Source organism: Poeciliopsis prolifica, unplaced genomic scaffold, assembly GCF_027474105.1.
Source record: "Poeciliopsis prolifica strain line A6 unplaced genomic scaffold, Auburn_PproV2 SCAFFOLD002, whole genome shotgun sequence".
Lineage (NCBI taxonomy): Eukaryota > Metazoa > Chordata > Actinopteri > Cyprinodontiformes > Poeciliidae > Poeciliopsis > Poeciliopsis prolifica.
The window spans coordinates 20,290,001-20,316,814 of NW_026562377.1; the positions used below are offsets into that span (position 1 = coordinate 20,290,001).

The 26,814-nt window shown below is 39.2% G+C and overlaps 4 protein-coding genes and 1 long non-coding RNA gene across 7 annotated transcripts in view; 1 reads left to right on the forward strand and 4 right to left on the reverse strand.

Moving 5' to 3' along the window:
- Positions 1 to 401, forward strand: part of LOC129377343 (uncharacterized) — a 2,645-nt gene extending 2,244 nt beyond the window's left edge. The window contains exon 4 of the long non-coding RNA XR_008607900.1: positions 1 to 401. This exon is cut by the window's left edge and continues 190 nt beyond it. This is a non-coding gene — a long non-coding RNA (uncharacterized LOC129377343).
- Positions 1 to 2,210, reverse strand: part of LOC129377269 (cytochrome P450 2J2-like) — an 11,391-nt gene extending 9,181 nt beyond the window's left edge. The window contains exon 1 of one of the 2 annotated variants that reach the window (XM_055057094.1): positions 1,930 to 2,210. In XM_055057094.1, coding sequence (XP_054913069.1) covers positions 1,930 to 2,130 — 201 coding nt within the window. In that variant the 5' untranslated portion in view covers positions 2,131 to 2,210. The remainder of the gene's footprint in view (positions 1 to 1,929) is intronic. The other variant, XM_055057103.1, reaches the window with a different exon arrangement.
- Positions 2,211 to 2,688: 478 nt separating this feature from the next.
- Positions 2,689 to 8,633, reverse strand: LOC129377282 (cytochrome P450 2J2-like). Its single transcript, XM_055057130.1, has 9 exons — positions 8,390 to 8,633; positions 7,024 to 7,186; positions 6,739 to 6,888; positions 6,392 to 6,552; positions 6,018 to 6,194; positions 5,170 to 5,308; positions 4,872 to 5,059; positions 4,388 to 4,529; positions 2,689 to 3,982 (listed from the first exon to the last, which is right to left on the reverse strand). Exons 1-9 carry the CDS (start codon positions 8,588 to 8,590, stop codon positions 3,807 to 3,809), a joined length of 1,497 nt encoding a protein of 498 aa, XP_054913105.1. The 5' UTR covers positions 8,591 to 8,633; the 3' UTR covers positions 2,689 to 3,806.
- Positions 8,634 to 9,349: 716 nt separating this feature from the next.
- Positions 9,350 to 14,659, reverse strand: LOC129377290 (cytochrome P450 2J4-like). 2 transcript variants are annotated; one of them, XR_008607896.1, is made up of 10 exons: positions 14,126 to 14,659; positions 13,321 to 13,483; positions 13,051 to 13,200; positions 12,759 to 12,919; positions 12,271 to 12,447; positions 11,299 to 11,437; positions 10,986 to 11,173; positions 10,409 to 10,550; positions 9,497 to 9,963; positions 9,350 to 9,403 (listed from the first exon to the last, which is right to left on the reverse strand). XR_008607896.1 is itself a non-coding variant. In XM_055057143.1 (9 exons), exons 1-9 carry the CDS (start codon positions 14,324 to 14,326, stop codon positions 9,788 to 9,790), a joined length of 1,497 nt encoding a protein of 498 aa, XP_054913118.1. In that variant the 5' UTR covers positions 14,327 to 14,659; the 3' UTR covers positions 9,460 to 9,787. The 2 variants fall into 2 exon arrangements, 1 of the variants encoding a protein (XP_054913118.1); XM_055057143.1 differs by lacking the exon at positions 9,350 to 9,403 and having other exon boundaries at positions 9,460 to 9,963.
- A 3,116-nt stretch (positions 14,660 to 17,775) lies between these two features.
- LOC129377278 (cytochrome P450 2J2-like) lies at positions 17,776 to 25,744 on the reverse strand. The gene is made up of 9 exons (XM_055057117.1): positions 25,507 to 25,744; positions 24,628 to 24,790; positions 22,555 to 22,704; positions 21,807 to 21,967; positions 21,424 to 21,600; positions 21,207 to 21,345; positions 20,899 to 21,086; positions 20,022 to 20,163; positions 17,776 to 18,619 (listed from the first exon to the last, which is right to left on the reverse strand). Exons 1-9 carry the CDS (start codon positions 25,705 to 25,707, stop codon positions 18,444 to 18,446), a joined length of 1,497 nt encoding a protein of 498 aa, XP_054913092.1. The 5' UTR covers positions 25,708 to 25,744; the 3' UTR covers positions 17,776 to 18,443.
- Positions 25,745 to 26,814: the final 1,070 nt, after the last annotated feature.

The window sequence follows — 26,814 nt, forward strand, 5'->3', positions numbered from 1 at the left end:
TAAACTTGAGCTACCCTCAAGTTTAGTGCGTTCAGCACTCAACTTGCTCAGTAACTCAAGCATACCTTTGAAGTAATACAGAAAATAATAATGAAATTGGATGGAAAGAACTTATCAAAGAAAGCACAAGTTCTCAATATGAAACTCGCCGCTAAGTTGAGTAAAGTTTCATATGGAAAATGAGTGTTTAAAGTCTGCAGTAGAAAAGATTTATATTGTTACAGTTCTCTAAGTTGAGCAACTATACTGACATGTTTTATGTTGTAAAGAATTGGCTGGGAAATGAAACTGTAACCTTTTTGTAGTTGTTTTTTTATTTCAATGTCCAACTCAGCTGTGTTTTGTGCTGTGTAAAAAAACGATGTATAACAATTCTGAAAATACAATTGTGTTGTACCTTTTCTAATTGTTGAGTGTTCTTCCTACACTTTCACCTAGTGCTATCTTAAAATGCTTGATTAACGCTTGAAAATATGTCTTTGAATTAACGTCATAAAATAATGGAAAGGATTTCCACACGATTAACTAGCTGTCTTTTAGCATGAAGCATATTTGTTGAGCTAACTTGCTTTTAGTGAGTTGGACCTACTGAATCAGGTAGTGTGAAGGTACCACTGTAAATTAAGGTGGTTTCAACTAGATTTACATTCATCTTAATGAAGTCACATCAATGATTTGGTCCTAAACATTGCAGATTAGTTGGGCGGGCTGTATTGCATTACACTGGGTCACGCTATAGTAACTCAGTTAAAGGAACCTTTAAAACATATGTTGAGCCAACACATTTCATTTGAATTTGAATAACCTTAATGAATGGAGTTGAGCCAACTCATTTGATTTACAATCATCCATTGCCTTACCATAATTCTGGTTAAGCCAACATATTTGGTTTAAATTAGAACAACCTTAATGAATTATGTTTTGCCAACTCATTTTATTTATATAAGAATAACCACAATATATTACGTTGAGCCAACATGTTTGATTTAGAATCACCCATTGAATCACCATTGTAACAAGTTGAGCCAACACATTTGCTTTACATTGGAATAATCTTAATAAATTAGGTTGACCTAACACATTTGCTTTAAATAGGAGTAACACAAGTACATGGTGCTGAAATAAAGCAAAGTAATCAGGTGGAAATCCTTTCCATAATTTTTTTATGTTCATCCAATGACTTATTTTTTTCAGTGTGCGTTGACCCAGTACATGTACGGGAAGAAAACGGAGCTCCTCTGCCTCCTCTCTGTGGACCTGCTGTCGACTGAAATACACTGCTCCATCAGAAACAACACATCAGAAGAAGGATGAAAGTCTTAACACTGCCAATCACCCTCGTGTACGCATCCCTCCGTCAGCCTGATTGGTTGTTTTTGCTCTGGTGTTTCATCAGAGAGCAAGAATACCACTGGGAAGAGGTGGAGGAGCCAAGTCTTTTCTCAGATTATTTGTCTCATCTTACATTGTCACAACACAGCGAAAGCGTTGGCAAACGTGTAAAAAAACATTCATGTGAAAGTTACACACTGCAGCTTTAATCGCAGTGAAATGTGGCTCAACAAACTGGGAGTCGTGTGGTGGGTCCTGAGTGGAAATATGTTGAAGTAGGGCTGCTCTTACTTGAGCATAATTTTTGGATTCTTTGCCCACCTCTGATTATGCTTTCTTTTTCTGAGTCTCCCTGCCTGCATTCACGGCATATACATAGTAAAACTATTCGACAATCAGAACCAAGGTCCAAATTGTCTGGGACATCCTGTGCTTCCTTTGACTATACCTTTCAAATCCGGATCCATCGGGCCAGTTCAGTTATTTTAATGTCAGAGTTGCGGATTCATTCTCAACGAGACTAAACGCTTCACTTTATGCAACAATACTTTTAAAAACAAATTATTACTATTATTTTATTTTATTTCACTGAGCTACCTCAGAAAACTGCAGGTGCATCCGAGAGAGGTCGATGAGATGAAGGTGTCCAACGAAAGGAAGGGCCCAGGGCCCGGGAGGAAAGTTTCTCGGCGCTCTGTTCTTCCAAACGTCGCTCAGCAGCAGGAAAACAAACACAAAGACGAGAACGCTGCTGGTGTCCAGCCAGTCCAGGCCCAGGACGCGCAGGGCGGACGTCATGACTTCTCCTCGAGCGGAGTCCTGTTGACAACCGCTGAAGTTTTAACACGCAGGAACGCAGGGAGAAAACCCTCTGAGTGACGTCACAGAATCGCATTGGCACGCTGTTGGCCTTCAAAATAAAAGCAGAGAGCGCAGAAAATTGAAAGAAAAACAAAAAAACAACAACAAAAAAGAATCATCAGTCGTGAAAATCCTGGGAGCGTAAAATTTCCCTCTTGGTGGCCATCTTGTAAAATACAATGCGACATGTGGAATAATCTATTGCCGGCGGTGGCAGCATCATGCTGTGGGAGTAATATGGACAGGAAAATCCTGAAGAAAAAACTCTTAATTGTATGAACACATTTTGCGGGGAAATGACATCCAGTGAAAGTAACACGATGAGCAATGTTAACTTTAGTCTTTCGTTGAATTATTGTGTCTAACTGCTGCGAGTATTTATGATGTAAAAAGACAAAGGGCTCAGTTTATTTCTGCTCGGTTTGTCAGTAGATTTTTATCTGCCCAGGGAGCAAAACAGGATAAATAGTGAATAAAGATAAGCAGTAGATCAAATTCATTTATCAAAATTATTTTATTTGTTTATCACGGAAAAGATTTACAAAAGCCGAGGAAATGAAACATGAACAGAATTTGGAGGAAAGAGCGAAACCCAAAACAAAGGAATGAACTCATTGTGGAAACCATGACTAAAAAAAAAAATTAAAAATCAACAGCCAAAAGAAAGAACTTAAATACACAAAACGCGTCCACAAAAACCAGGACAAAAGTACCACAAAGTTTATGGTCGTAGTCATATCATCCTGGTTGGCAACATGTGGAAAAGCTCAAGGGTTGTGAGCAGTTCTGCATTTGTTTGATTGACTTTTTATTGACTGATTCCTGCCTTGTCATTCAGGTTTGCTTTTGCCCCACTGACTCGCACTTATCAGTGACATTTATCCCAGTGGGACATCAGCTTGATCTTATCTCCAAACCTTTTACATTACCTCTGAAGCTGAAAACATGCAGCTGCTTTCACAACTTTTCTCCAGAACTCATCAGGAGATACGCTGATTTTAAAGACAGAGGCAAAACAAAAGCTTTTCATTTAAGATAAGACGAGATCCTTCGTCTTATCTTCTTATGGAAGATTAAATCTTCCATAAACCAGAAGATTTATTGAAGATAAATCTCCCAGTTTATCTTCAATAAACTGGAAGATTATTGAAGTCAGGTGATTATCAACATTTGTGGATAATGATAAAACATGAAAGTCGTGATTTCATCACATGCGATCTTTGGCCATTTGTGTCGTCTATTATGTCTTCTTGCTTAAATGCATTCCATGCTTCTTTTTAAAGAAGTGAACATTTCATCAAAAGCATTTCACTGTAAAAAAAAATATTAAATGGATATTAATCACAACCAACACAACTTAACAGGATATTGATATGCTTCCCAACAACAAGTTCAAAATTTAAGCAAAATGTTCCACAGAAATGTGTTTTAGATTAAAATGTAGCCATTTAAGTCACACCGTTCATTTCTAGCATCAACAATTTGGACAACTTTATTTCAACAATGTCAATAGCTGTAATACCAGCAGGTTTTAAAACACAGCTGCCACTGAGATCTTTGATTCCAGAGACAGTGCAGCGGGTGCAGGACGTTCTGTCAACCCTTCTGTTGGTCTAACGTTGTGCGACACAGAGGCGGTAAGGTTTGGGACAATGAGTGGCTCCCAGTTTGTACTCCAGACTGGGCTCCTCTCCTGGGGGAGGTGAGAACTTAAACCTCTGCAGGAGGGAAGTGAAGAAGAGGAACAGCTCCATCCTGGCCAGCTGCTCCCCGATACACACACGTTTACCTGAGGAAACACAACACAACGCTGTTGCTACACAACTGTGATGTACGAAAGATCGTCAAGATTGCTCCAGTTTGGTTTACTGTTTTGTTTGCCTGTAATGCTTATTTTTATGACTGGAGTTATTCATATGGCCACACTTTATTCTGGACTGATCAGCTCCTTATCTCCTGCATGTAGCAAGAGCACCATTCGTGGCAATTTGTCGGTTTTTACTTATCTACAACTTAGCAGAAAGCAAGCAAACACAGGAGCACATTCATAACAAAAACACTGTGGTTACGCTTCAGGTTCATTCATTTTGGTCTGCAACACCGCAGTCTCTCTTATGCAGTCGAGCTGATTATTGTTTTCCGAAGACTCAAGCAGAAATAAAGTGAATTTTAACAGATTGGAACTGCTACCAACCTGCAGAAAAAGGCATGAAGGCGTCTCTCTTCCTAAATTTACCATCCTGGTCCAGGAAGTGCTGAGGGTTGAAGGTGTGTGGAGTCTCCCACATGGACTCGTCATGGAGGACAGAGTGAAGCGTCGCCATGACCAAAGTCCCCTGGAGATTGAGAAAAGACAAGAGGCTCAGTAAGATGTTTATTTCTGCTCAGTTTTGTCAGCAGATTTTTATCTGTACAGGGAGCAAAACAGGATAAATAGTGAATAAAGGCAAGTAGTTCGCACCCATTTATCATAAACCTGCAGGGGAATTATTAAGTAAGGCAACACCTGCTGAGTTTTCAATTCTTCTTGGGTATTTTTATGGCAAAGAAACATAAAAAAAAATTGTGAGTAAATTATGAATGAATTATGTTTAAAATAATCAGCAGGTTTTTTTTTCTTTTCTTTATTTCTGTCCATAAATGTGTAACTAAAACACTGTCCACTGTAAATAATATACCTTTGGAATAGAGTATTTATCCAAAGTGGTGTCTTTGGTCGTCATGCGGGCCACATTCAGTGGAAGGATGTTTCCCATCCTCTGTATCTCGTGGATGACGGCGTCAGTGTAGGGCATGTTCTCTCTGTCGGACAGAGCGGGTTGCCTGGATGGGCCGATCACGGCGTCTATCTCAGCCTGGACCCGCTCTGAACACAACGAAGACACAACCGACTCTGGAGTCTGAGCAGCGGGAAAAATCACTGCCTCACTCTGTTTTTATATTCATATTCCAGTCTGCTGAGTGTTCCTCACACACCTTGTACGTCAGGATAGTAGATCATGTACAGCAGCCCCCAGTGCAGAGTGGTGGTGGTGGTTTCTGTCCCAGCAAAAAACAGGTCCAGAGTGCAGGCGCACAAATTTAAGACATCAAAACCAGAATCTGTGTTCCCTTCCTGCCAACAATAAGAGAGACAGGAGTGGCAACATGTCTACATAAGTACTATAAGCATTGTGCTGTTCAAGCTTTTCAATCTCCCTCTGATCTCTTAAGACTTAGCCAGACTTTCTAATGTTGTTTTTAAGAGAAACTCAAAAGTACTTCTGCAGACTTTAATCTCCCTGACTGTGAAGGTTTATTCTTGCTACAAATGAGAAATATGGAGGAAAAGGTTCCTGTAAATTCAAATGACCGTGTGACCTTCAGTTGTTATAAAAAATATCGTCTCCATTGTTGTGCTCTGTGAAAGGCTGCAGCTCAGAGAGGGAGCTTTGTTGGAGCAAGAGAAGATTCACTGATTCCTCAAACATGCTTGTAAGAATTAAAGCAACATTCCATGTATGTTTTCGATGAGGGAATAACTTTATAATATAATGTGAAGCTAAAAGGTCAACTTTACACAATATCCTCCATTTGAATATGTTTGCTTTTTATGTATGAAGTGTTGTCTGTGCGGCGTCCCGTGCTCAGTGCAAGCAAAATGACATAAATAACACGCAAACATATTATGTATGAAAAAACGAACCTGTCTGCCTTTCTTTAGGACAGAACTGAAGCAAAAATGTGATGAACACTGACATGAGACCAGAGGGCTACAAACCCAAACATCCAAAATAGTCAAATGATTACCGTCTATGTAATTTATTACTGAATTCAACACTCACATCTCCCATTTCTGACAGGAAGGAGTCGATGTAGTCTCTCGGTGATGAGGGATCGAAGTCCTCTTTGTGTTCTTTGATACGGATTTCTACAAAGTCAACTATGTTCTGGAGGAGATCAAATATTTTCCTTTGGGGTCCAGGTAGCCACTTCATCACAGAGGGAATCACGTTGTATATCTGAGGATCAAAGAAGATAAAATCTCATCCTTGGTGAAAAACCTTGAGGCAAATATCATTTTGCTGAATATGTAGTAAAGTATATCTTCAGCTATATTTGGATCTTCTGTTGAGCAAATCTTGTTTTGGGGCGCTGGAACTATGGCTACACATTATTTGCATTCTGAGTGTGCAATATGTGTGCAAAGAAACTTTACCTGCACCCACAAACCCTCCTGTAAGCGCAAAATCTCATTTGAGTTCTCAAGGATAGTCTGGTAATGCCTGTCGTTGTATTCGTATCGACTCCCGAAGACCAAACAGCAGATGATGTTGGACACGGCGTTGTTGATCAGCGCCTGGGCAGAGAAAGGCTTTCCTTTCAAAGAAAAACAGATTGCAGATGAAACAGAGTCAAATACAAAAAGCATTAAAGACATTAAAAAAAAGATGTATAGATTGTAATATTGAAATAACAGTAGCAGGCCTGCAATAATAAAAGCAAATATTATAGCAAGAGTCAAGAACAGCGCATTTTTTGAGATTAAAAAAAAAAAAATTGTACCTTGCTGATCAGCAAACGCCTCAGTGAGATACTGGCACTCCTGCTGGATGTATCGCTCCATGGTCTTCTTCCCCAGACCAAAGTTCCTCAGTGTATGAAGAGCGAACCTCCTCTGTACTTTCCATGGATTTCCATTAGACATCACAATACCTTTTTTATTAATAAGTAAAAAAAATATATATAGAAAGATGCATTAGCATTCAGGTCAGTTTTATTACATCCTCACCCACTCAACATTTTGACACATTTTTAGACTAAATTAATTACAAATTTAACAAACTACACCTTTGTTCTTGAAAATCTCTGTAAACAGTGGAATGGAGGGGCGATCCATGAAGTCCTCTCCTTTTTCAACAAGTGCCTCTTTCACGTGTTTATACCCGTTAATGATCACGGCTTTTTCCCCAAACAGATGGAGACTGAAAATATTTCCATATTTTTCTGCAAACTGAACAACGAGAATGATTGCATGAGCATTACTACTTTATTGGAAAAAGATCCGACAATTAGAGGTGCACCGATTACTGTTTTCTGGCCAATCACCGATTTTTTAAAAAAACCTTAACGTTCCGATTCCGATTTTGGCTCATGCCAATTCGAGTTTTTCTGAAATGTTGTTAAATATAGCAAGACGTTTTGGAGTTGGCAACAGTGGGGTCACTACTGTTAATTGTAACTTGGTGGGCCGGTCTGTCAGTCAAACCTTTCTCACCAGAGAGCAAAAGAGGACAGTGGTTGATTCTTAGACCTTTGCAAGACCTATCTTGCTTCATATGTAAAAATCGTCCGATCACCGATCTCCCAAAATTAAGGAAATCGGCACCGATCAATCGGCTGGCCCATATATCGTACACCCCTACCGGCGATGCAGATATCAAACATATGAAGAGCGGGAGACATCAGCTCTCCCACCAAAAACACTCTTTGTTTACCCAGTGACTATTACACAACTGAAATATTGATTTCACAGGTTGACAAGCCTGAATCTGAGGGATGCAAATACTGAAAAGTTCAGGCCAGGGCAACAACATACTGTAGTTACAAGCCTGACCACTGAGGCAAACATGGGTGTTGTTTGTGAGCATAAAGTTCTCTCACAAAATTTGTTTTAAAACTGTTCTTACTTTTTATTTCCTGACATCCACAGATAGTTTAATTCAAACAACCTAACAGTCCTGTACAATAATTAACTGCAGGAGCCACAGATTTTTTCTTATAATTGTTTTTATCTGCGTCTGAGCCACGTGGATTATTGTATTTTGGTCCTTTGATTATGTATTGATTATGCATATCGGTTGAAAATGAAATTTGGATCACATGACGTGATGTTGTGGGAAATCTACGAGTTACTTTAATGCATATTACTTAGTGCTTTACAGTCTAATTAACTTCTACAACTTACTTTCCTCTACATGGTAAACTACCGATTCCTCTATATAGGCCGCAATAAGTACATTAACACAACTTTACATCATCAATTATAGTTTAATTGTTTCTGTGACATATGCAAGCCTGTTTATGGTTCACACTAGACCTTATGTGGTTTATTAAAAACGCACCACAACCTGACCATCAAAATTCGGGTCCAGTTCGAGCATGAAAATATGATAATAAAACAGTACTATATGTCTGCCCGTGTAAGAACTCTCACCTCTGTGAGCTGCAGGTGAAGTCTTGCAGGCTTGATGCGGTGAAGATCTCCGATAAAAGGCAGAGGCCGCGGGCCGGGAGGAAAGTCTTTCGGTTTCCTGTTCCTTAAAATATCGCTGAGCAGCAAAAACACGCAGGAGAATATCAAGACACTCCGCGCGTCCAGCCACTCCAAGCCGAAGAGGCTGTGCAGCGCCTCCATGACTCCGACACGGTGCCGCGGCGACACAGCTGCGGGTCTGCCAGGTGAGCCCGAACCTACCTGGTTTTTTCAAAATAAAAGCATTGGTCTTCCTCTCTCTATGACCTTGTGGCAAGAGGTTACAGATGCTGTTTTTACAACAAATTAATATTATTCCAAGTTTTTTATTTTTTATAATTAGTTTCTATAGCCAGAAAGAAAAAAATCAGCAGGAAAAAGTCAGATGACATTTTCATGTGCAAATATATTTGTTAAATACTTTAAGAGAGATTTTTTTTTACTTGAAAAAAGTAATGAATTAATTACTGAAACAATGGTGAGAGCAAACCAAACCTAGTACCTCACCTCAAAAATAAAAATAATACTTTTTATTTTTTGTTTCAATTCCAGTTCATGAATAAACCTGTGGTTCGCCGAAACCCCTGTGCCACAAGAGTGATATGCTTTGTGTATTTTGTCATGTGGATATAAATCTTGTCTGTTTCGTACAGCTCTCCTCTATGCTTGCCGGCCACTTCATTAGGTACACTTTGCTAGTGCCTGTCGACCAAAAGGGACAGAGAAGCAGAGTCACTGGGAAGATCCAGGTTTTAATGGATGCCATGAACACCATATGGTGATTGCTGTAGGAGCTGATGAAATATTAATATGGAACTTGATTGTTTTACTGAATCAGATGACCTAACAAGATAGAGTCACGGTGTGTGTGGAATGACAGAGATTGGAGGTGGGTGTGCCTGGACCAACCCATCATGTTCCTTTTGTAGTGAGGGAGGAGACTGCCAAGAGATTGGACTCCCTTTTGCCTTCGTTCTGTGAATCATACATTAATAAGACATTAAAAACAATCCTGAGAGTTGTTGGTCATTTGTGTAATTTATTATATCTTAAGGAAGTTGATATTACATTAAAAACATTAAGTCTCTGAGCAGTAAAAATCTAAATGGACATGAATCACAGCCAGCAGAAATTGATTTAAACAGGCAAGATGCATGATGTGAGGCATCCCGAACACTGATAATGAAATATCTTTGAAGTCAGCCGAATGGATTCTTCATGTTCCTGTTCTCAGGATTAAGGTTTTGATATGTCAATAGCTGTAATACCAGCAGGTTTTCAGACACAGCTGCTACTGAGATCTTTGATTCCAGAGACAGTGCAGCGGGTGCAGGAGGTTCTGTCAACCCTCCTGTTGGTCTAACGTTGTGTGACACAGAGGCGGTAAGGTTTGGGACTACGAGCTCCTCCCATCCTGTACTCCAGACTGGGCTCCTCTCCTGGGGGAGGCGAGAACTTAAACCTCTGCAGGAGGGAAGTGAAGAAGAGGAACAGCTCCATCCTGGCCAGCTGCTCCCCGAGACACACACGTTTACCTGAGGAAACATAACACCTCATTTTTCCACTGTAAACTGATGATGTGATGTAACTCTGTTTGGTTCCTTCAGAGACTGGAATCGAGAAGCTCTGTGGTTGAATTAAGAATATGCCATCATGTTTAGTTTTTAAATGCCAAAAACACTCTTTTGTGCTCAATAGTAGGGAAACGCTAAACATAAACTCTGTACATTTATGTTTGTAATGGTAGAACAGAAAAGGTATTTTTTCCTGACATGCCACCAAAATATTGCCTCATAGTGACTCATCAGTCCAGATTGTCCTTCCAATACATGTTTGTTATTGCCAAGGCATAAGCAAAGTCTTTTAATTTTACTGATGACTGGTGGTCATTGTTGAATTTTATAGTCCTGTCTTGAATCTGACAGGAATTTAAGCAGTTTTTCATTTGATAAAGGTTTCCTTCAACACAGAAAATCTTACCTGCAGAAAAAGGCATGAAGGCGTCTCTCTTCCTAAATTTACCGTCCTGGTCCAGGAAGTGCTGAGGGTTGAAGGAGTGTGGAGTCTCCCACATGGACTCGTCATGGAGGACAGAGTGAAGTGGAGCTATTATCAAGGTTCCCTTAAAAAAGGCAAACATTACAAATTGTTCTTCTCAGTGCTTTACTGCTATTTACAGGGCTTTTTACAGCTTCCTACAGATTATAACAAATAATGCTCCCTTCTATACCACAGGCTTGTTTGGTTCACTGTCATATTTCTTAGTTACCTCCGTAATGTAAGAAGCAAATAGTCTAAATTTAAAGAACACTTTCCTGGTCATGGCGGCCAGTTTACTTCACAAACACACAGATTCATGGACTGACAGGAAAAATGAAGGAAAGTTGGAGTTTAGCACCTTCACGTTTGGATTGCGACAATGACTCATTTCACAGAGACATAGTCACCCTCACAAATCTTCTTGGTGTCATTTGGTAGAAACGTTCTTTTTTTTACGCCTGATATATAATTTTAATACCAAATCCATGCTCTAAATTAAATAATGTGGGTTACACACCTTTGGAATAGAGTACTTATCCAGGGTGGTGTCTTTGATCGTCATGTGGGCCACATTCAGTGGAAGGATGTTTCCCATCCTCTGTATCTCGTGGATGACGGCGTCAGTGTAGGGCATGTTCTCTCTGTCGGACAGAGCGGGTTGCCTGGATGGGCCGATCACGGCGTCTATCTCAGCCTGGACCCGCTCTGAAGACAGAAAACAAGTTTTTCTATCATACACATGACTTCTCCCAGTAAACACATAATGCAAAGACTTGAGGAGATGCAAACAACAGCAACAGATTTATTTAAGATATTTGTCTTTTACGAACCTTGAATCTCAGGGTAGTAGATCATGTACAGCAGCCCCCAGTGTAACGTGGTGGTTGTAGTTTCACTTCCAGCACCGAACAGATCCAGAACGCAAGCGCTCAAGTTGAAGAGATCAAAACCAGAATCTTTGTCCTCTTTCTAACAAAGACACCAGAGAGAGGCGTTTAAATCATTTTAAATCACCTCCAAAGTCTTACTTAGCCAGACTTCCTAATGTTGTTTTTAAGTTTTATACTTTTACAGGCTTTAATGTCTCTGTGCAGAAGCATGTGTGCCACCAAATGAGGTATATGACCCTCTAGTAAGATGTGAAAACTGATGTTGTCAGACACTCTTTATCAAATCTGGCTGAATTTTGCCTGTTTTGTAAAAAAAAAAAACCTCAGGGCAAATTTTTCTTACATGTTTGAGGCTGGTAAAGAAATGTCACAAGACTTCAAGTTGTAGTTGGGAAACAAGTGTTTCCACAAACTACTGACTCAAAACATGGCAAATAAATTCAAGCACAACTTTTTCTGTGAAAAACAAAAGGACATTTAATATAAATTTCAGTCCATTCATCTTTTCCCTGCTACTTTGCAAATGTGTTTGTCAATCTCATAAAAGCCAATAAAGTTCATGAAGGTCTGTGATTGTAAGATGACAAAATGTGAATTACTTCGAGGGGCATAATAATTTTGAAAGCCAATAAAGATCTCTAAAAATTATGCACAGAGGCAGCATTTTGTGTGTGTGTTAACCTATTTTCCTATAAAAGTAGATGTGGTTCATCCCTATAAGAGGATCTGTTCTGCTCTGCAGATAACAAATGGAAAATGAATACAATAACACTTGAGAGGCTTTCAGGAACCGATGGGAACTTCTGATCAAGATCCCTTCAAAAAATTCAAGACAGTCTTGGCTAATCGAAGGTAAAACATACTCAAGACATTGAACATCTCACATAATGAATAAAGAAATCCAAAACTCACCTCTCCCATCTCTATGAGGAAGGAGTCGATGTAGTCTCTTGGAGATGCCGGGTCAAGGTTCTCTCTGTGTTCTTTGATCCGTATTTCTATAAACGTAATTACCTTCTTTAAGAGAGTGAAGATTTGTTGATGAGGTCCTGGCAGCCACTTCATAACTGAGGGGATTGTGTTGTAAATCTGAATAGCAAAGAAGATGCATCATTTTTACTGTTAGAAATTGTTTTGCTGCTAATATGTTATGGATATTAATTAATAGCAATAGGATTTTTAAATGTGTTTTGAAGACACTTGTACTCAATTTAAATAAACTGCATGTTTTTCATTAAAACCAGCAAGGTGCATTTTGTTTTTCCACAGCCCTGAGAAAGACGGGCCATCGTAGACAAAGTTACACTTTTCCAATCCTCCGTCGCTCTTAGGCTGCAGCTCATATAAAATACTTTCATAATCAATGCTTGTACAACACATTTTTAGGAGAGAAGGCTGACCTGTATGAGAAAGCTTCCTTGTAAGCGCACAATCTCATTAAAGTCACGAAGGATAGTCTGGTACTGCTTGTCGTTGTACTCAAATCGACTCCCGAAGACCAAGCAGCAGATGATGTTGGACACGGCGTTGTTGATCAGCGCCTGGCCATTGAACGCCTTGTCTTTGAAATAATAACAGATTGCAAGCTAACTAAAACCGAGGAATAATAAACATAAAAAATAAAAATAATGTGAAGAACTGCAGCAATGACAATTAAATGTTTGATTATTAGGTTGTCTGCTTAATTTATACCTTGCTGATCAGCAAACGCCTCAGTGAGATACTGGCATTCCTGCTGGATGTATTGCTCTATGGTCTTCTTTCCCAGACCAAAGTTCCTCAGCGTATGAAGAGCGAACCTCCTCTGTACTTTCCATGGATTACCATTTGACATCACAATACCTTCAGAAATAGTAAACTGTGTCAACATTAAGGTTTGTGGAGTCAGATACAAAAGATATTGCTTAACATGAAAGAGCGACTTAGAAAGATTTTCAACAGGAATGTAAAGAGACACCATACCTTTGTTCTCGAAAATCTCAGAAAACAATGGAATGGAGGGACGACCCAGGAAGTCCTCTCCTTTTTCAACAAGTGCCTCTTTCACGTGTTTGTACCCGTTTACGATCACCGTCCTTCTTCCAAAGACATGGAGACTGAAAACCTTGCCATATTTTTCTGCAAACTGAGCACAGACAACAGATTTCAGTTTTCAACAAAGTGACATTGAGACACAATTGCTGCCTGAGGATCTTGTTTAACTGTTTGTCCAAAATTCAGGACTATTTCAACTTATTTATGCATTGTCTTCCATTTTGCAGCATAGAAAGCAGCCACACTACTTCAGTGCTGCCCCCATCTTTAGCTCCATCTGGCCAATAACAGTGAGCAAAACACCAAAACAGTGGCGGCAGAGACTGACTACTAACTTTGAAGGAGCGTTTTCTCTCTTTATGGGAAACTCCAGAGTCGGAGGAAGTTGGTTCTACAGCGCAAGTCATGTGTGATGGTGAATCCAACTGTATATACATGAAATTATTCAACCTCACACAACAGCCCCCACTGTTGTGAGACTGCAGTAAGTCACCAGTACCACCAACCATCCAAGGAGAGTGTAAACAGTTTACTCAGGTTATCTTTATTTGATTAGAAAAATTGTTTGATGGTACAATAAATTTAATGTGATAAAAGATACATTTTTTTAAAGAAGGTTTGAACACTTAACATGTCACCATGGCTGAGTTCATAAAGGGCTCGATAAGGAAAGTAAAAAAAGGACAAAAGAGGAAGAACATCACATTTCTGCTCATGTGGGAACTAACTGTACCTCTGTGAACTGCAGGTGAAGTCTGGCAGGGTTGATGCGATAAAGATCTCCAATGAACGGGAGAGCCTGTGGTCCTGGAGGAAAGTTTTGTGGTTTTCTGTTCTTTAAGATATCGCTCAGCAGCAGAAACACAAAGAAAAATATCAAGACACTTCTGGTGTCCAGCCACTCAAAGCCAAGGAGACTGTACAAAGCATCCATTGTTCAACCTGTGCTCTGCTGACAGGTGCAGCTCTTTGAGGTGAGCTATGAATGAAGCAAAAGAATCTCTGACTGTTAGTATTTAACCATTCTGTTTACCAGTGGCAAAAGTTATCATGCACTATGAGTAAGAGATGAGTGAACACGTCACACCCTGCAAATAGGCTAAAGATTGTGAACATAAAAGCTGCAATAAAAACCCTCTAAGTTTATGCTTCCATCTATAATCTGAAGTTCTGCGTTCTTGATGCTTTTTAACTGCATTTGTGTTCAGGTAAAAAAAAAAAAAGCCATGTAGATATGGATGGGAAAATGTTGAGTCAAATAATCTGCTTTTTAAAGTCAAAGTGATGGACTTACTAGGAAGAATGGAGCGTTAAAGCACACCCATAAACAAAGTACAGACAGATTTTTTCTAACACTGTTGCTCATTATCTGCCTCTGACTTGCTTAATGCATGAAGAAAAGAACTGAAAAGAAAAAAAACGATGTTCTCATTTCATATTGCGAAATATTTTCCTGTACAACTTGTCTTCAATCTGTTTCCCCTTCTTATTGATCGCTTCAAGCACACATTCTCCCAGTGTTGTATAGTAACAAAGTAAAAATACTTCACTACTTTACTTAAGTATATATTGGAGTACTTCATGCTTTCCTCGAGTATGAAAATTTTTGAGAACTTTCACTTTTACTTCACTATATTTCCGAACTCAATTGCATACTTTTACTCCGATCCATTTTCAATGTGTGGTTTAGTTACTCGTTACAAAAAAGCAAGAGAGAGAGAAACTGTGTTTTGACCAACCTACTGACCGACTGCAACAAAGCCTGCTTGCCTGCGCTTGTTCATCACCACCAATAGGATGCACAGGTTTCGCACCTCCCCACCTACATCAAAAAGCCCAGCAAACAGTCTGATTGGTTAGTGCTCCGTTTGTGCAGCTTTGGTTTCCGAGATATTAAAAATGATTTTTTAGGCCATCCAGAGTTCACCATCCCCCCCATTTTGCTCCAAAGCAAACCAAAGTGGGCTGGTTCGTTAGTGCTCCGTTTGTGCAGGTTTGTGCCATTAAAACAAACGCAGCAAAGTTGTTTTCAATTTGGATTTTGGCTATTCCAATATCCGGTGTGAGCGGCGCCTGGCTCAAGGTTGATCCGATTCATGAAGGCTAATTTCGGCCAGCCGGTCTCTAGGTCTCCCCCTTCCTCAAGGTGTCGGAGTTTCACTCAAGGAGAGTCAACAAATTTTACATCCAAACTCTCCTGAGAAACTAATGGAAATAGATTTCTTGCCTTGTGACCAACTGACACAAAATGCATGCTGTTACACGAGACACACTGTTCTCTAGTGAATCTTTAGTCAGTCTCAATATTTTCAGTAATTGTAATCTTAAGTATATATTTTGGAAATTGACGCACATTATTTGAGATGGTCCGATGCATGCTGATTGCCGTAGCAAAGAGCTTTGGCCTTACGCAGCCAGGACAGCTACAGTCATAAGGAACAGGTGTTACTGTAAGAGAACAGGGGAAAGGCCTTATTTCCTTTTTACAGGAAAGAGGCCAGATCTGTCATAAATCAAACAGTTTGGTTCCAAATGTATAGTGTATGAACAAAATAGAAATAAACTTGATTCTAAGGGCAAGACAGGAATTTTTGTCGGTTTTGATCGTCATTCGCCAGGTAGAAGGACTTGACTATTCAGAGACATTTTCTCCAACTGCAAACGTGACGTCACTGCATGTGTTGATGCAACTAGCTGCACAACATGACCTTACACTGAACCAGACCATACACTGACCCATTGACCATAAAACGGTCATGAAATGTTCAATGGGTGCATAAATGGGTCAACCTGAAGGTTTCCAGGTTAAATCAGAGTGGTGAAAAACTTGTGTGTAAGTTGAACAAATCTGTCTATGGACTCAAACAATCTAGGAGGAACTGGAATATGATGCTAGAATGTGTGACACTATCAAGTGGGGGTGTTAAATATGATGTTTGCCACTATTGTATTTTTGTTGGCACTACTTTGTGAAGCAGAAGTTTACACACTTATAAAAGGTGATAAAGGCGGAGCCTCCTCCCTTCTTTTCTCTGAGTGTTCGGGCAGAGCAGGGCAGTGTGGTTGCTGGTTAATATTAATAATGTCTCCTGTCTCTTATGTGTCACATAAGTAAGTCAATACTTCTGCAAGGATGAATTCACACGGTACAGAAGAACCCAGTGATTCCAGGGGGAATAATGGGATATCCGCTACAGAACAACCAACATTTTTTGACGTAGGTGGGGTGTCAGCTTCGTGGAGGTCTGTTTCGCTTCTCCCATTAAACACCAAGTTAACTAAAAAGCTCTCCCTCTTCAGATGTCAAATAAGCTGCATTTCCCTCCCAATTCTTTTTTTCTTTTGCATAATGACCAGTTGTGTGCACCTATAGTTTGTGAAGTAGAGTAATCGTAACAGCTTTTTTTCTTCATGTTGGCCGCATTTTCTGTACTGACTATTTATTTTTCTCATTTTCAGCACTGACCTTACTGAAAGGGAAAACTTGAGGCTTATAAAAACCTTGTATTTTCTGTCCTGGAGGGTTTACTAAGAAGCTGGTTCAGTTGTAAAGCAGGTTAAGTTAACCTTGTGGTTTAGATAAATCACCTACTTTTCTTAACTAAATGATGCCTACAGGTTTATCTATTAGCAGGTTTCATTTTGCCTGTACTTGGTTGTGTACATTATTTTAAGTGTATTTGACAAGTTTACCAAAATATAAAAAATGTCTTGCCTTGTTTTACTTTTTACTTGTACTTTTCATTACATTACTTGAGTACATCCATTTTTCCAGTAATTTCCATACTTAAGTACAAGACATTTCAGATACTTTAATACTTTAACTCAAGTAACTTGTCAGTCATATGACTTTTACCAAAATCATATTTTGGAGCAGTACCTATACTTTTACTTGACTCCGAGATTTCAGTACTTTATACAACACTGCATTCTCCATACAGCTGCAGAGAAGTCTTAGTCAAAAAGTGTTTTGTTCAAATCGTCCAGGCTCTGATATGCCGTGCTGCATAGTTTTCCCCTCTGCAACCAGCTGGAACAGGGCCAGCTCCCACATGTTTTTCCTGTTGCATGAGACTCATTGGAGGGAAACTGTTATATAACTTTCTTATGTAACAGGAAAAACATAATGGGAGTCACTTATCACCCAGTTTGCCTGACGCCACCTCCATCTCTGTTTGAACATTTTCTAAAACATCTTTCAGGTAAATTTCAAGCTATTTCTATCGATTAGATTCACTGGTTGGCTGTCGCTGAGTTTTCTATGGCTGCTTTTAAATCGGATGCTTGTTGTTTGGACTCAAAGGCCATGAGCGGACACGTCCCACCCGCCCGGCTGTCTGGCCCCCGGCGGGGCCTCTTCTCAGAAAACAGAGGAAACGGAAGGAAGGGTTCTTTGTTCCCATTTATTTTTACAATCCGCAACTGAGAAAAACAGACCAAATATGAGCAAACATGAAATGTTATGATTTTTAAAATGAGAGTACGGATTGATGTGTAATATTTGGCTATGAGCCAAAGATACAGCACTGAAATCAGAGAGATGCTGGATTCAGAGACTCGGGTTACAAAATAAATCATCAAAGCATAACTCACTAAAGGTTTCTGGCCACAAGGCAAAATGCTCAGGTACTTGTAGAGTGCAAACCAAGTTCATTTAAATGTATTGCCCTTTCTAGGAAATAACAGGAATGCAACATTTGATGTATTTCTACTGAAACTTTAGAAGTGAGTGTGAGTGAAAGGAACTTGTTGCATTTATTGCCCCAGGATAAAAATGAATGAGATGACATGTTTGAGGCTTTTTGGAACTGAGTAATATATAAAAATATATTCATTTTGGTGAATACAACACACTGCGACACCATTTATTTGTCAACAAATTTTCAGGACCAATTGTAATTGTTAAACTGATTTTACATAAAGAGATATAATACTCTTTTTTCATAGCAAAGACACACTGCACTGCTTAATTTTAATGTCCAGAGGATCGACAGCTCGTAGAGTTGTTTCTTTGACTAATGCAATACAAGAAAGGAGAGGCTGTGCTCAGCTCAGCGAGGCGTGGCGCGGAGTCGGTAAGGCTTGGGATTGCGAGTCGCTCCCAGTTTGAACTCCAAGCTGGGCTGCTCTCCAGGTGGAGGCGAGAACTTAAACCTCTGCAGGAGGGAGGTGAAGAAGAGGAATAACTCCATCCTGGCCAGCTGCTCCCCGATACACACACGCTTACCTGGGAATCAAAAATGCGGGAGACAAGGTTTATCGTCACACTGTGACTTCTCACCCTACTGTACATTAGGGTGAGAGGTCATCAGGTGAAGTTGCATGCTGGAAGGTTCTGAATTGCACTCTCTACTGCAAAATGGGGGATTTTGTTGCTAAAATATGAGTGCATGTAGGATCAGCAGTGACTGAAACTCAAAACTCGAGATCCTATGAAAATTACTCCATTTTTGGTTGTTATCCGTAACAGAAGGAGCAACGTTGGCTTGGTAAACATTGACTAAATGCTAAGACTATTGGTTGATTGTACAGATAATAGATCAGTGTAACTACGGCTTATATTTGTTTTGCTACCAAAGCAATTAATTATTGCCGATCATGCTTTACCAGCCTGACATGAGTCATTTAGTTTAGCTTTCACATCCCAATGAACTTGTGAAATCTTAAGTGCGTCCAGATGTTCGCTTTCAAAACACAATCTGGTGTTTAATCTTTCCTTGCTGAGCTTCATTCCTTCTATTTACTTTGGCATAATGTAAATAGAGGTCCTGCACACACTTGTTATATTTCAGAGCTTTCTATTTGCTTTATGCAGCTTCTCAGGATCTGGTTCTTACTGAGATCATGATATGATACTCTCCTCCAACTGAACCATTCCCAGAAGGGTTTTTCCAGCTCTTCAGAAAGTGGTGTCCATCTTTATCCAGCCTCACACAGTTATGAACAAGACAGACTCACTCTCAACCTTAGGGGCAATTTAAATTCACAATTTAGCCCATTTTGACCTGCGGAAAGAAGCTGGAGAACCCAGAAACAAATGATACATGCAGAAGCAGAATGTGCAACCTCGACACAGAAAGGCCTCAGCTGACATTTAGACTTACCATTTAGAAACAAATAAAAATAAACCTGGAGGTGCTAAACAGGTGGCTTCCTGTTTCAGATGAATTTTAGCTGGAGCAGCTCAGTGTGGTGACTGATGGGAAACCTGACAATAGTGGCTTTTTCTGCTCGGTGAACTCACAACACGTAAGCTCTACTCCGTAACACTCTTCACTGTGGGAGCAGTTACTGAGGGAGGAAGCCTGAAAGTTAACTTTATTCAGCATCAGTGAGGAGTTTAAGAGAAAGTCAAGTGAAGGACAAAAACTGTGAGAAGCAGCAAAAGGAAATTGAGATGCCGATTGTTCCTTTAGACTGCTTCAGCAGAGAGCGAGACATCGGTGCGTGTTTGTCATTTTGATCCTTTACTGTTACTGGTAAAGAAAAAAAAAGTTCATCTATGAAACTTAACTGATTACAAGAACCAGTAATTTTTTTTTTCTGGTTTGTCAGTTTGTATGTTTTTAAGACTTTACAGGAAGTAGAAGAGAGCTCAACTTTGAAGGACCAAATCAAACAAAACTCACCTGCAGAAAAAGGCATGAAGGCGTCTCTCTTCCTAAATTTACCGTCCTGGTCCAGGAAGTGCTGAGGATTGAAGGTGTGTGGAGTCTCCCACATGGACTCGTCATGGAGGACAGAGTGAAGTGAAGGCAAAATCATGGTTCCCTGAAAATCATCAGTAAAAAGGATCAATAACATTATTGATGCCTTCAGAACCAGCTGACAAACAGAGACAAGTTTGATCCCCACTCTACATTCATGGGTGATTATTTTGAGGTTTTTAATTTTGTAAAATGAAATATTCATTTCCAATGATGTGCCAAAGATAATTAGATGTAGCTGCTCAATAAAATAAAACGCTGACATTAATTTTAAACTTTCCCTGAACTGAGTAAAGTAAGTCTAGATGAAAAGAAGAAACAAATAAACTCATTTAATTAATTTAATCTTTTTGATAAAATAGGGATGAACGGACGGAGGGATTTTAAATCAGTTTAATATATCATTAGATTAATCAAAAAGTGGAAATTTTGTAATCTTCAGGATGAAATGTGCTTTTTCTTCATTTAGTGAAGTTACTCACAGTGGGTAGACAATACAGACATTTTACTCAAGTAAAATTAGTAATAATAAATTATTAATTAATTTATTCATATATTTATTCATATATTATTAAATAAATAATATATAAATAAAAAAATTATTCAAGTAAAAGTAAAAAGCACAGCATAGTAAAAAAAATACTTCTGAAAGTACTTTGTTTTTCAGAAAAGTGACTCAAGTAAATGTAATTGAGTAAAAGTAACTAGTTAATACCCAGATCTGTAAAGCAGCTTCTGCTGGGTAGGTTCACCTCTGCTTTATGTTACCCTCTATGCGTAGATATGATTCAAACTGCACCTTTGGGATAAAGTATTTATCCAAAGTGGTGTCTTTGTTTGCAAGTCGTGCTAGATTCAGCGGGACGATGTTTCCCATCCTCTGTATCTCGTGGATGACGGCGTCAGTGTAGGGCATGTTCTCTCTGTCGGACAGAGCGGGTTGCCTGGATGGGCCGATCACGACGTCTATCTCAGCCTGGACCCGCTCTGAAGACACAGAAAACAGGATAAAATATGAGCTTTTGCACAGACAGCAAAAATGCTTTTTCTTGCGAGTGAGAAAGTACACACCACATAAATTTAAAGGTAATTAAAGATGATATGAACCTTGAATCTCAGGGTAGTAGATCATGTACAGCAGCCCCCAGTGTAACGTGGTGGTGGTAGTTTCAGTTCCGGCACCGAACAGATCCAGAACGCAAGAGCTCAAGTTGACGAGATCAAAACCAGAATCTTTGTCCTCTTTCTAACAAAGACACCAGAGCAGCTCCAAGAACCTGTTCAAAATGTGTGGAGGATATTTTAGAGCGAACAGAAAACGCACCTCTCCCATCTCTATGAGGAAGGCGTCGATGTAGTCTCTTGGAGACGACGGGTCGAGGTTCTCTCTGTGTTCCTTGATCTGAATGTCTATAAAGTCAATCAGCTTCAGTAAAAGCGTGAATAATTTTTTGTGTGGTCCAGGCAGCCACCTCATCAACCCGGGCATTGAGTTGAAAATCTGAAGAGAAAGGTGAATGTAGTGGAAATAGTTTTAAATTAATTTCAATGTAACCTCCAGTGTTTAAATAAAAACGTAATAGACCCTCCAGTGTTTCTTAAGTTGACTGAATAGACCCAAAGAACCGTCACTGTCTACAATACTGAAGAATTGCACGTGGACAATTTTGCTGTAAAATGCGATGTGTTTTCAGAGAGAAGGCTTACCTGAACAGACAAACCTCCCTGTAGGAGGATTATATCGTTGAAGTACTTAAGGATAGTCTGGTACTGCTTGTCGTTGTATTCAAATCGACTCCCAAAGACCAAACAGCAGATGATGTTGGAAACGGCGTTGTTGATCAGCGCCTGGCCACTGAACGTCTTATCTGTGCAGAATGAAAAGAGTGAAGGTTTTTTGTTCAAAGAACGAATATCTGAAAAGGTACAAAAAGCACTAGGTTGGCAAATTAAGAAAACAGTCGGGTGTGACAGCTTCTTCAGGAGATCTGAGTCGATCTAATGGAAATCAATAATACTTTTACAGAGTTTTCTGAAGAAAGGTTCCTCAGTTTATGTTCACAAGATCAACAGATAGTAATGAAAAGCTAAAATAGCAAAGTAGCAAATCACTATAATTCAGTGCTTTTATGCTTGTAGTTGCGGTTAAAATGACAATGAAGTTTAAGCAAAGCATCGGAATTGTCAAGAAAAGCGTGTCAAGTGACTTGGAAGTTGCACGATTGCTGTTGATGGGGAAACGGACCGGGGCCGATGTATGATTTCGAGCACAATCATCTCTCAGTGTCTCTCAGCATCCATATCGGGATGCAGCAGAGGGTCTGCTGCAGCAGAGGGCCACACCAGGAAGTACAGGAAACTGTTTAGACTGTTTGCACAGGCTTACAAGACACCTGGTCCAACATAAAAATGGTTTGGACATAATTTAAGTGTGAAAATAAATCTTTGTGGAGACCTTGCTGTTCTGAGAAAGCCTCAGTGAGATACTGGCACTCCTGCTGGATGTATCGCTCCATTGTCTTCTTTCCCAGACCAAAGTTTCTCAACGTATGAAGAGCGAACCTCCTCTGTACTTTCCATGGATTTCCATTTGACATCACAAGACCTAATGGAAAAAGAAAAAAAAAAAAAGCATCAACATTTAAGTTTGGGTTGTCAGATATTCAAGAACTACATCCACGATCCAAGAGTAAATATATAAGTATACCTTAATAATTCAAAATCTTCTAATGTAGATGAAAGGACTAATCCCATCAGTGAGATTAAGCAATTTAAAGTAGTGGAACATTTTGAATGTTCAGGTGTTCAGATTTTCCCAGAACTACAACAGGTAGTCAAATCCAATTAAAAACACCTAATGAAAACAATAGATGCCTGAATTGACAACTGTACAACCCTGCCTATATCCATATTGGGAAGAGTTAATGTCCTGAAAGCGAGTATACTTCCAAAGCTATTATACCTCTTTCAAGGCATTCCCCTGTCGCCTCCTCCTGAATTATTCAATTGGCTCAAAAAAAACATTTTAGGCTTTATATGGAAAAACAGAAGGTCCAGGCTACGCCTCTCGTTGCTTTATTTACCATTTGATAGAGGGGGGTTAAAGAGCCCCAACTTTAAATTTTACTATTGGGCCACTCAATTAAGGACTATCATGTTCTATTTTACAGATAATGATAATCCTCATTGGGTAGAAATGGAGTCCCATAATTTAAGTTTAGCCCTTACAGAAACACACTACAAATCCCATTCTGAAAAACATGATTAAAATCTGGCAGGATGTTAGAAAACACCTTGTGGAGCCAAACGGCTATACCCCATAGCCCAATATGGGGTAATCAGTTGTTTGCTCCAGGTAGGGCAAATAGAACCTTTAAGCTTTGGGCGTTACAAGGCTTAAAAAGTATTGGTGACCCTTACCCATCAAATTCGGATATATTTTCATCATTTGGAAATATATCAGGCTAAATTCAGGCTAGATAAAAAGCACTATTTCAAATTTCTTCAGATAAGAAACTTTGTTAAAGCAAATTACAGTAATCTTAACAAGCCTCCCCCCCTTACAATGCTTGAAAAATTAATGACCCGGAATAAATCAAGAAAGGGTATAATTTCAGACTTTTATAATGTGCTGATCTCTAACTCAACAGAGAATTCAAATAATAAGCTTATAAACTGGAATTTGGACCTATCATCAAACATCAGTGAACAGGATTGGGAAAGGGCTTGTATTAAAACTCACACAATGTCCATAAACAGCCATTTTAGAATTCTACAATTTAAATGCCTAATGTGTATCTATGTTACACCTGTGCATTTAAATAAATACAATAATTACATCCCACATTTTTGCATAAAGTGTAACTCTAAAGGGACTCTTATGCACTGTATGTGGGAATGCAGACAAATCAATGTGTTTTGGACAGAGGTGAAAGATTTAATTGAAAAAATTATCTTAAAGCCGATTTCAGTGGATCCTAAATTGTTCCTGTTAGCTTTATACCCTGAGAACCATAACTTTAGTAAATCAGAATGTACTTTTATAGACGTAAGCTCATTGGCTGCAAAAAAATGTATTGCTTTGGCTTGGAAAAATATCAACAGACCAAGTGTCACGCAGTGGTTAAAACAGATGTCGTCAAATTTGCCGCTAGAAAGAATAACATATATTAGGAAATCCAAACAATATCTTTTTGAGAGGATTTTTGGGGCCTTTCATTAATTTTATTAAGGACTTAGACCTGTCAGAGGGTTCATCTGAGTTCTGACTTGCTGGAACCTGCGCTGTGCCATGCTGTATAAAAGTGTACATTTATATCTAACCAGTTTGAAATGTACTTGAATACCCTCATTTCTGAGAAGCTGTGTTTTGTGTTTATTTCTTTTTCTGGTTTTTATTTCTCTGAGTTAATGTCATGTCATTAATGTCATGTAATAACTATAAAGAGAACTTGTTGAAAATTTTAATAAAATATTTTGGTAAAAAAAAAATAATATATATATATATATAAGTATACCTTAAGTATACCTTTATTCTCAAAAACCTCAGAAAACAGTGGAATGGTGGGGCGATCCATAAAGTCTTCTCCCTTTTGGACCAGCGCCTCTTTCACGTGTGTGTAGCCATCAATGATCACAGCTCTGCCCCCAAAGATGTGAAGGCTGAAAACATTTCCATACTTCTCTGCAAGCTGAAGAAAGAGAACTAATGAGGATTTCACTGCAGTGTTTTTCAGGCCCGCTTGAATAATTACGTCTTCCTACAAACATGATGGGAGCTGAATAGCACAGAGTAAACAAATCTACAGGAAATGGACCCGCCCCTTAAGTTGAAATGTCAGAGTACAACTACCTACAAAAAGGATTTTCAAGTAAATACATTTCTACAAAAACAGCTCCTTCCTTTTTTTTTTTTTTAAGAAATTTGTCTTAGATATTATTTTTTATGGCATAAACATTGCATGACCTATCACGTATAATTTCTTAATAAGCTATAAAAGGAGTGACACAGAAATGATAGAGCAACCATCAAGGTTCACAACCAGTTTAAATCAAAAGACAGCTGCAACCAATATTTTTCTCTTATCTATGCTGAGTTTTCTTTTTTTTTTCTCCAAAGCATTTGGGATTTTAATAATATTACGTCAATATTATCAAGTCAATCTGCTGATGATGGCCGATATTTCATTTGGATTTTCTCTGAATTTTCTTCAGTGTTTATATTTTTCTTTAAAAATTATATTTAAATGCCAATTTTAGTCCATAAAGCATGACTGTATTACCACATAGTAATTAGCCAAATTTCTTTAGTTCTACATTATGAGTTTCGTTATTCCACAAAATATACATAGAAAAACATAAATGATTGTATTGTCACTTCTGCCTATGTCAGCAGTCTGTGCTCTACCTCTGAGAACTGCAGGTGAAGTCTTGCAGGTTTGATGCGGTGAAGATCTCCAATGAAAGGAAGAGCCAGTGGTCCAGGAGGAAAGTTTTTTGGTTTCCAGTTCTTCAAAACGTCGCTCAGCAGAAGAAAAACAAAAAGGAAAATTAAAATAGCCCTGGTGTCGAGCCAGTCTAAACCCAGAACATGCTGTACTGCCTCCATTTCTTGACTGTTCAACTACAACTAAAGGTCAGTCAGGCGGGTTATGAGAGTATATACGGAGAGCGCACAGCTTTCAAAATAAAAGCATTTCTGTATTTTTATAGTGACAGGTGTATTTTTGGGTCGGCTTTAGTCCAAGAGATCACTACATGCCTGACTTCTAGGACTTCAGCGAGTCCTTTAACAAGAAGATTTACAGAAAACGCACAAAGCAAATACATTTTGCTGTTCATATTTTTGTTATTTAATTTTTGGTAAAATAAAATTTTTGATGAATGTGTAGTTTTTGCCTTAATGGGGCATTTCAGGGCATCTGAAAAACAAATTTTTTAAACAAGATTCGGATAATGTGTCCTTTTTTCATTGGGTCGCACAAGAAAAATCACCTAAAATCAAGAAGTTTTCTTGTCTGAACTGAGGCTTTGTTGGTTTTGCTGTGTGGGGTTTAGATATTCTACGGGACAGCTCCCAGGGTTGTGCCCCATCCCAGGGAGTCTCCTAGATATGCCCAGCCCAATGCCAGTCGCCTGGCCCCCTTGCAATTGTCCTAGCTCCAGTAACCTTCGTTCTGGGTACACGGTTCCCAGATCCTGGATCTCTTCCAGGGACCACTGACTTTCCTTCTGATACATAACCCTTACCCTAATCCTGCCAGGTTTAGTAAACCCAAAGCTTAGCTGGACCCCCTGGTTCCAGAGAACCAACATCCATACCACTGGTCCCACTGGTCCCCACACACCCTGGCAACTAGGAAACTCCCCTGTTTTGACAGAAAAATGGCTCAGGTAAATGCCCTTCAGATTATGGCTCCGTTCAGGTCCATGAAGAGTACACTTGCCACAGAGTTTTTGCCCCCTGAATCATCAGACATATCGCTATGCCAGTTGCACAGCCTAATCCTGCTTTTTTAAATAAATGTTTCGCCTTTTGTGTTTTCGTCATATCCAAATATTTCTTAACCTCGATCAACCGATTTCGTGCTTCTTCCACATTCTTAAGTAGCTGTAGTCGTGCTTCCTCTTCCTCCCTTACTTCTCTAATTCTTGATGTTATACTGTTGACTCTAAAATCAACATTTCTCAGTTGAATCTTAAGTACTTTGATGTT

Bases quoted from the DNA above. Each gene is read 5' to 3' on its own strand.
- LOC129377282 (XM_055057130.1), bottom strand. From the start codon at position 8,590: ATGGAGGCGCTGCACAGCCTCTTCGGCTTGGAGTGGCTGGACGCGCGG. The intron at 7,187-8,389 runs GTGAGAGTTCTT...CTCGTTGTTCAG, and splicing joins TTCACCTGCAGCTCACAGAG to TTTGCAGAAAAATATGGAAA. The intron at 4,530-4,871 runs GTATATTATTTA...CTCAATCTCCAG, and splicing joins ATAAATACTCTATTCCAAAG to GGGACTTTGGTCATGGCGAC.
- LOC129377290 (XM_055057143.1), bottom strand. From the start codon at position 14,326: ATGGATGCTTTGTACAGTCTCCTTGGCTTTGAGTGGCTGGACACCAGA. The intron at 12,920-13,050 runs GTATAAATTAAG...ATTATTTCAAAG, and splicing joins GGCGTTTGCTGATCAGCAAG to ACAAGGCGTTCAATGGCCAG. The intron at 11,438-12,270 runs GTGAGTTTTGGA...TGTCTTTGTTAG, and splicing joins TCCTCATAGAGATGGGAGAG to AAAGAGGACAAAGATTCTGG.
- LOC129377278 (XM_055057117.1), bottom strand. From the start codon at position 25,707: ATGGAGGCAGTACAGCATGTTCTGGGTTTAGACTGGCTCGACACCAGG. The intron at 21,601-21,806 runs GTAAGCCTTCTC...CTTTCTCTTCAG, and splicing joins AGGGAGGTTTGTCTGTTCAG to ATTTTCAACTCAATGCCCGG. The intron at 20,164-20,898 runs GTGCAGTTTGAA...GATGATTTTCAG, and splicing joins ATAAATACTTTATCCCAAAG to GGAACCATGATTTTGCCTTC.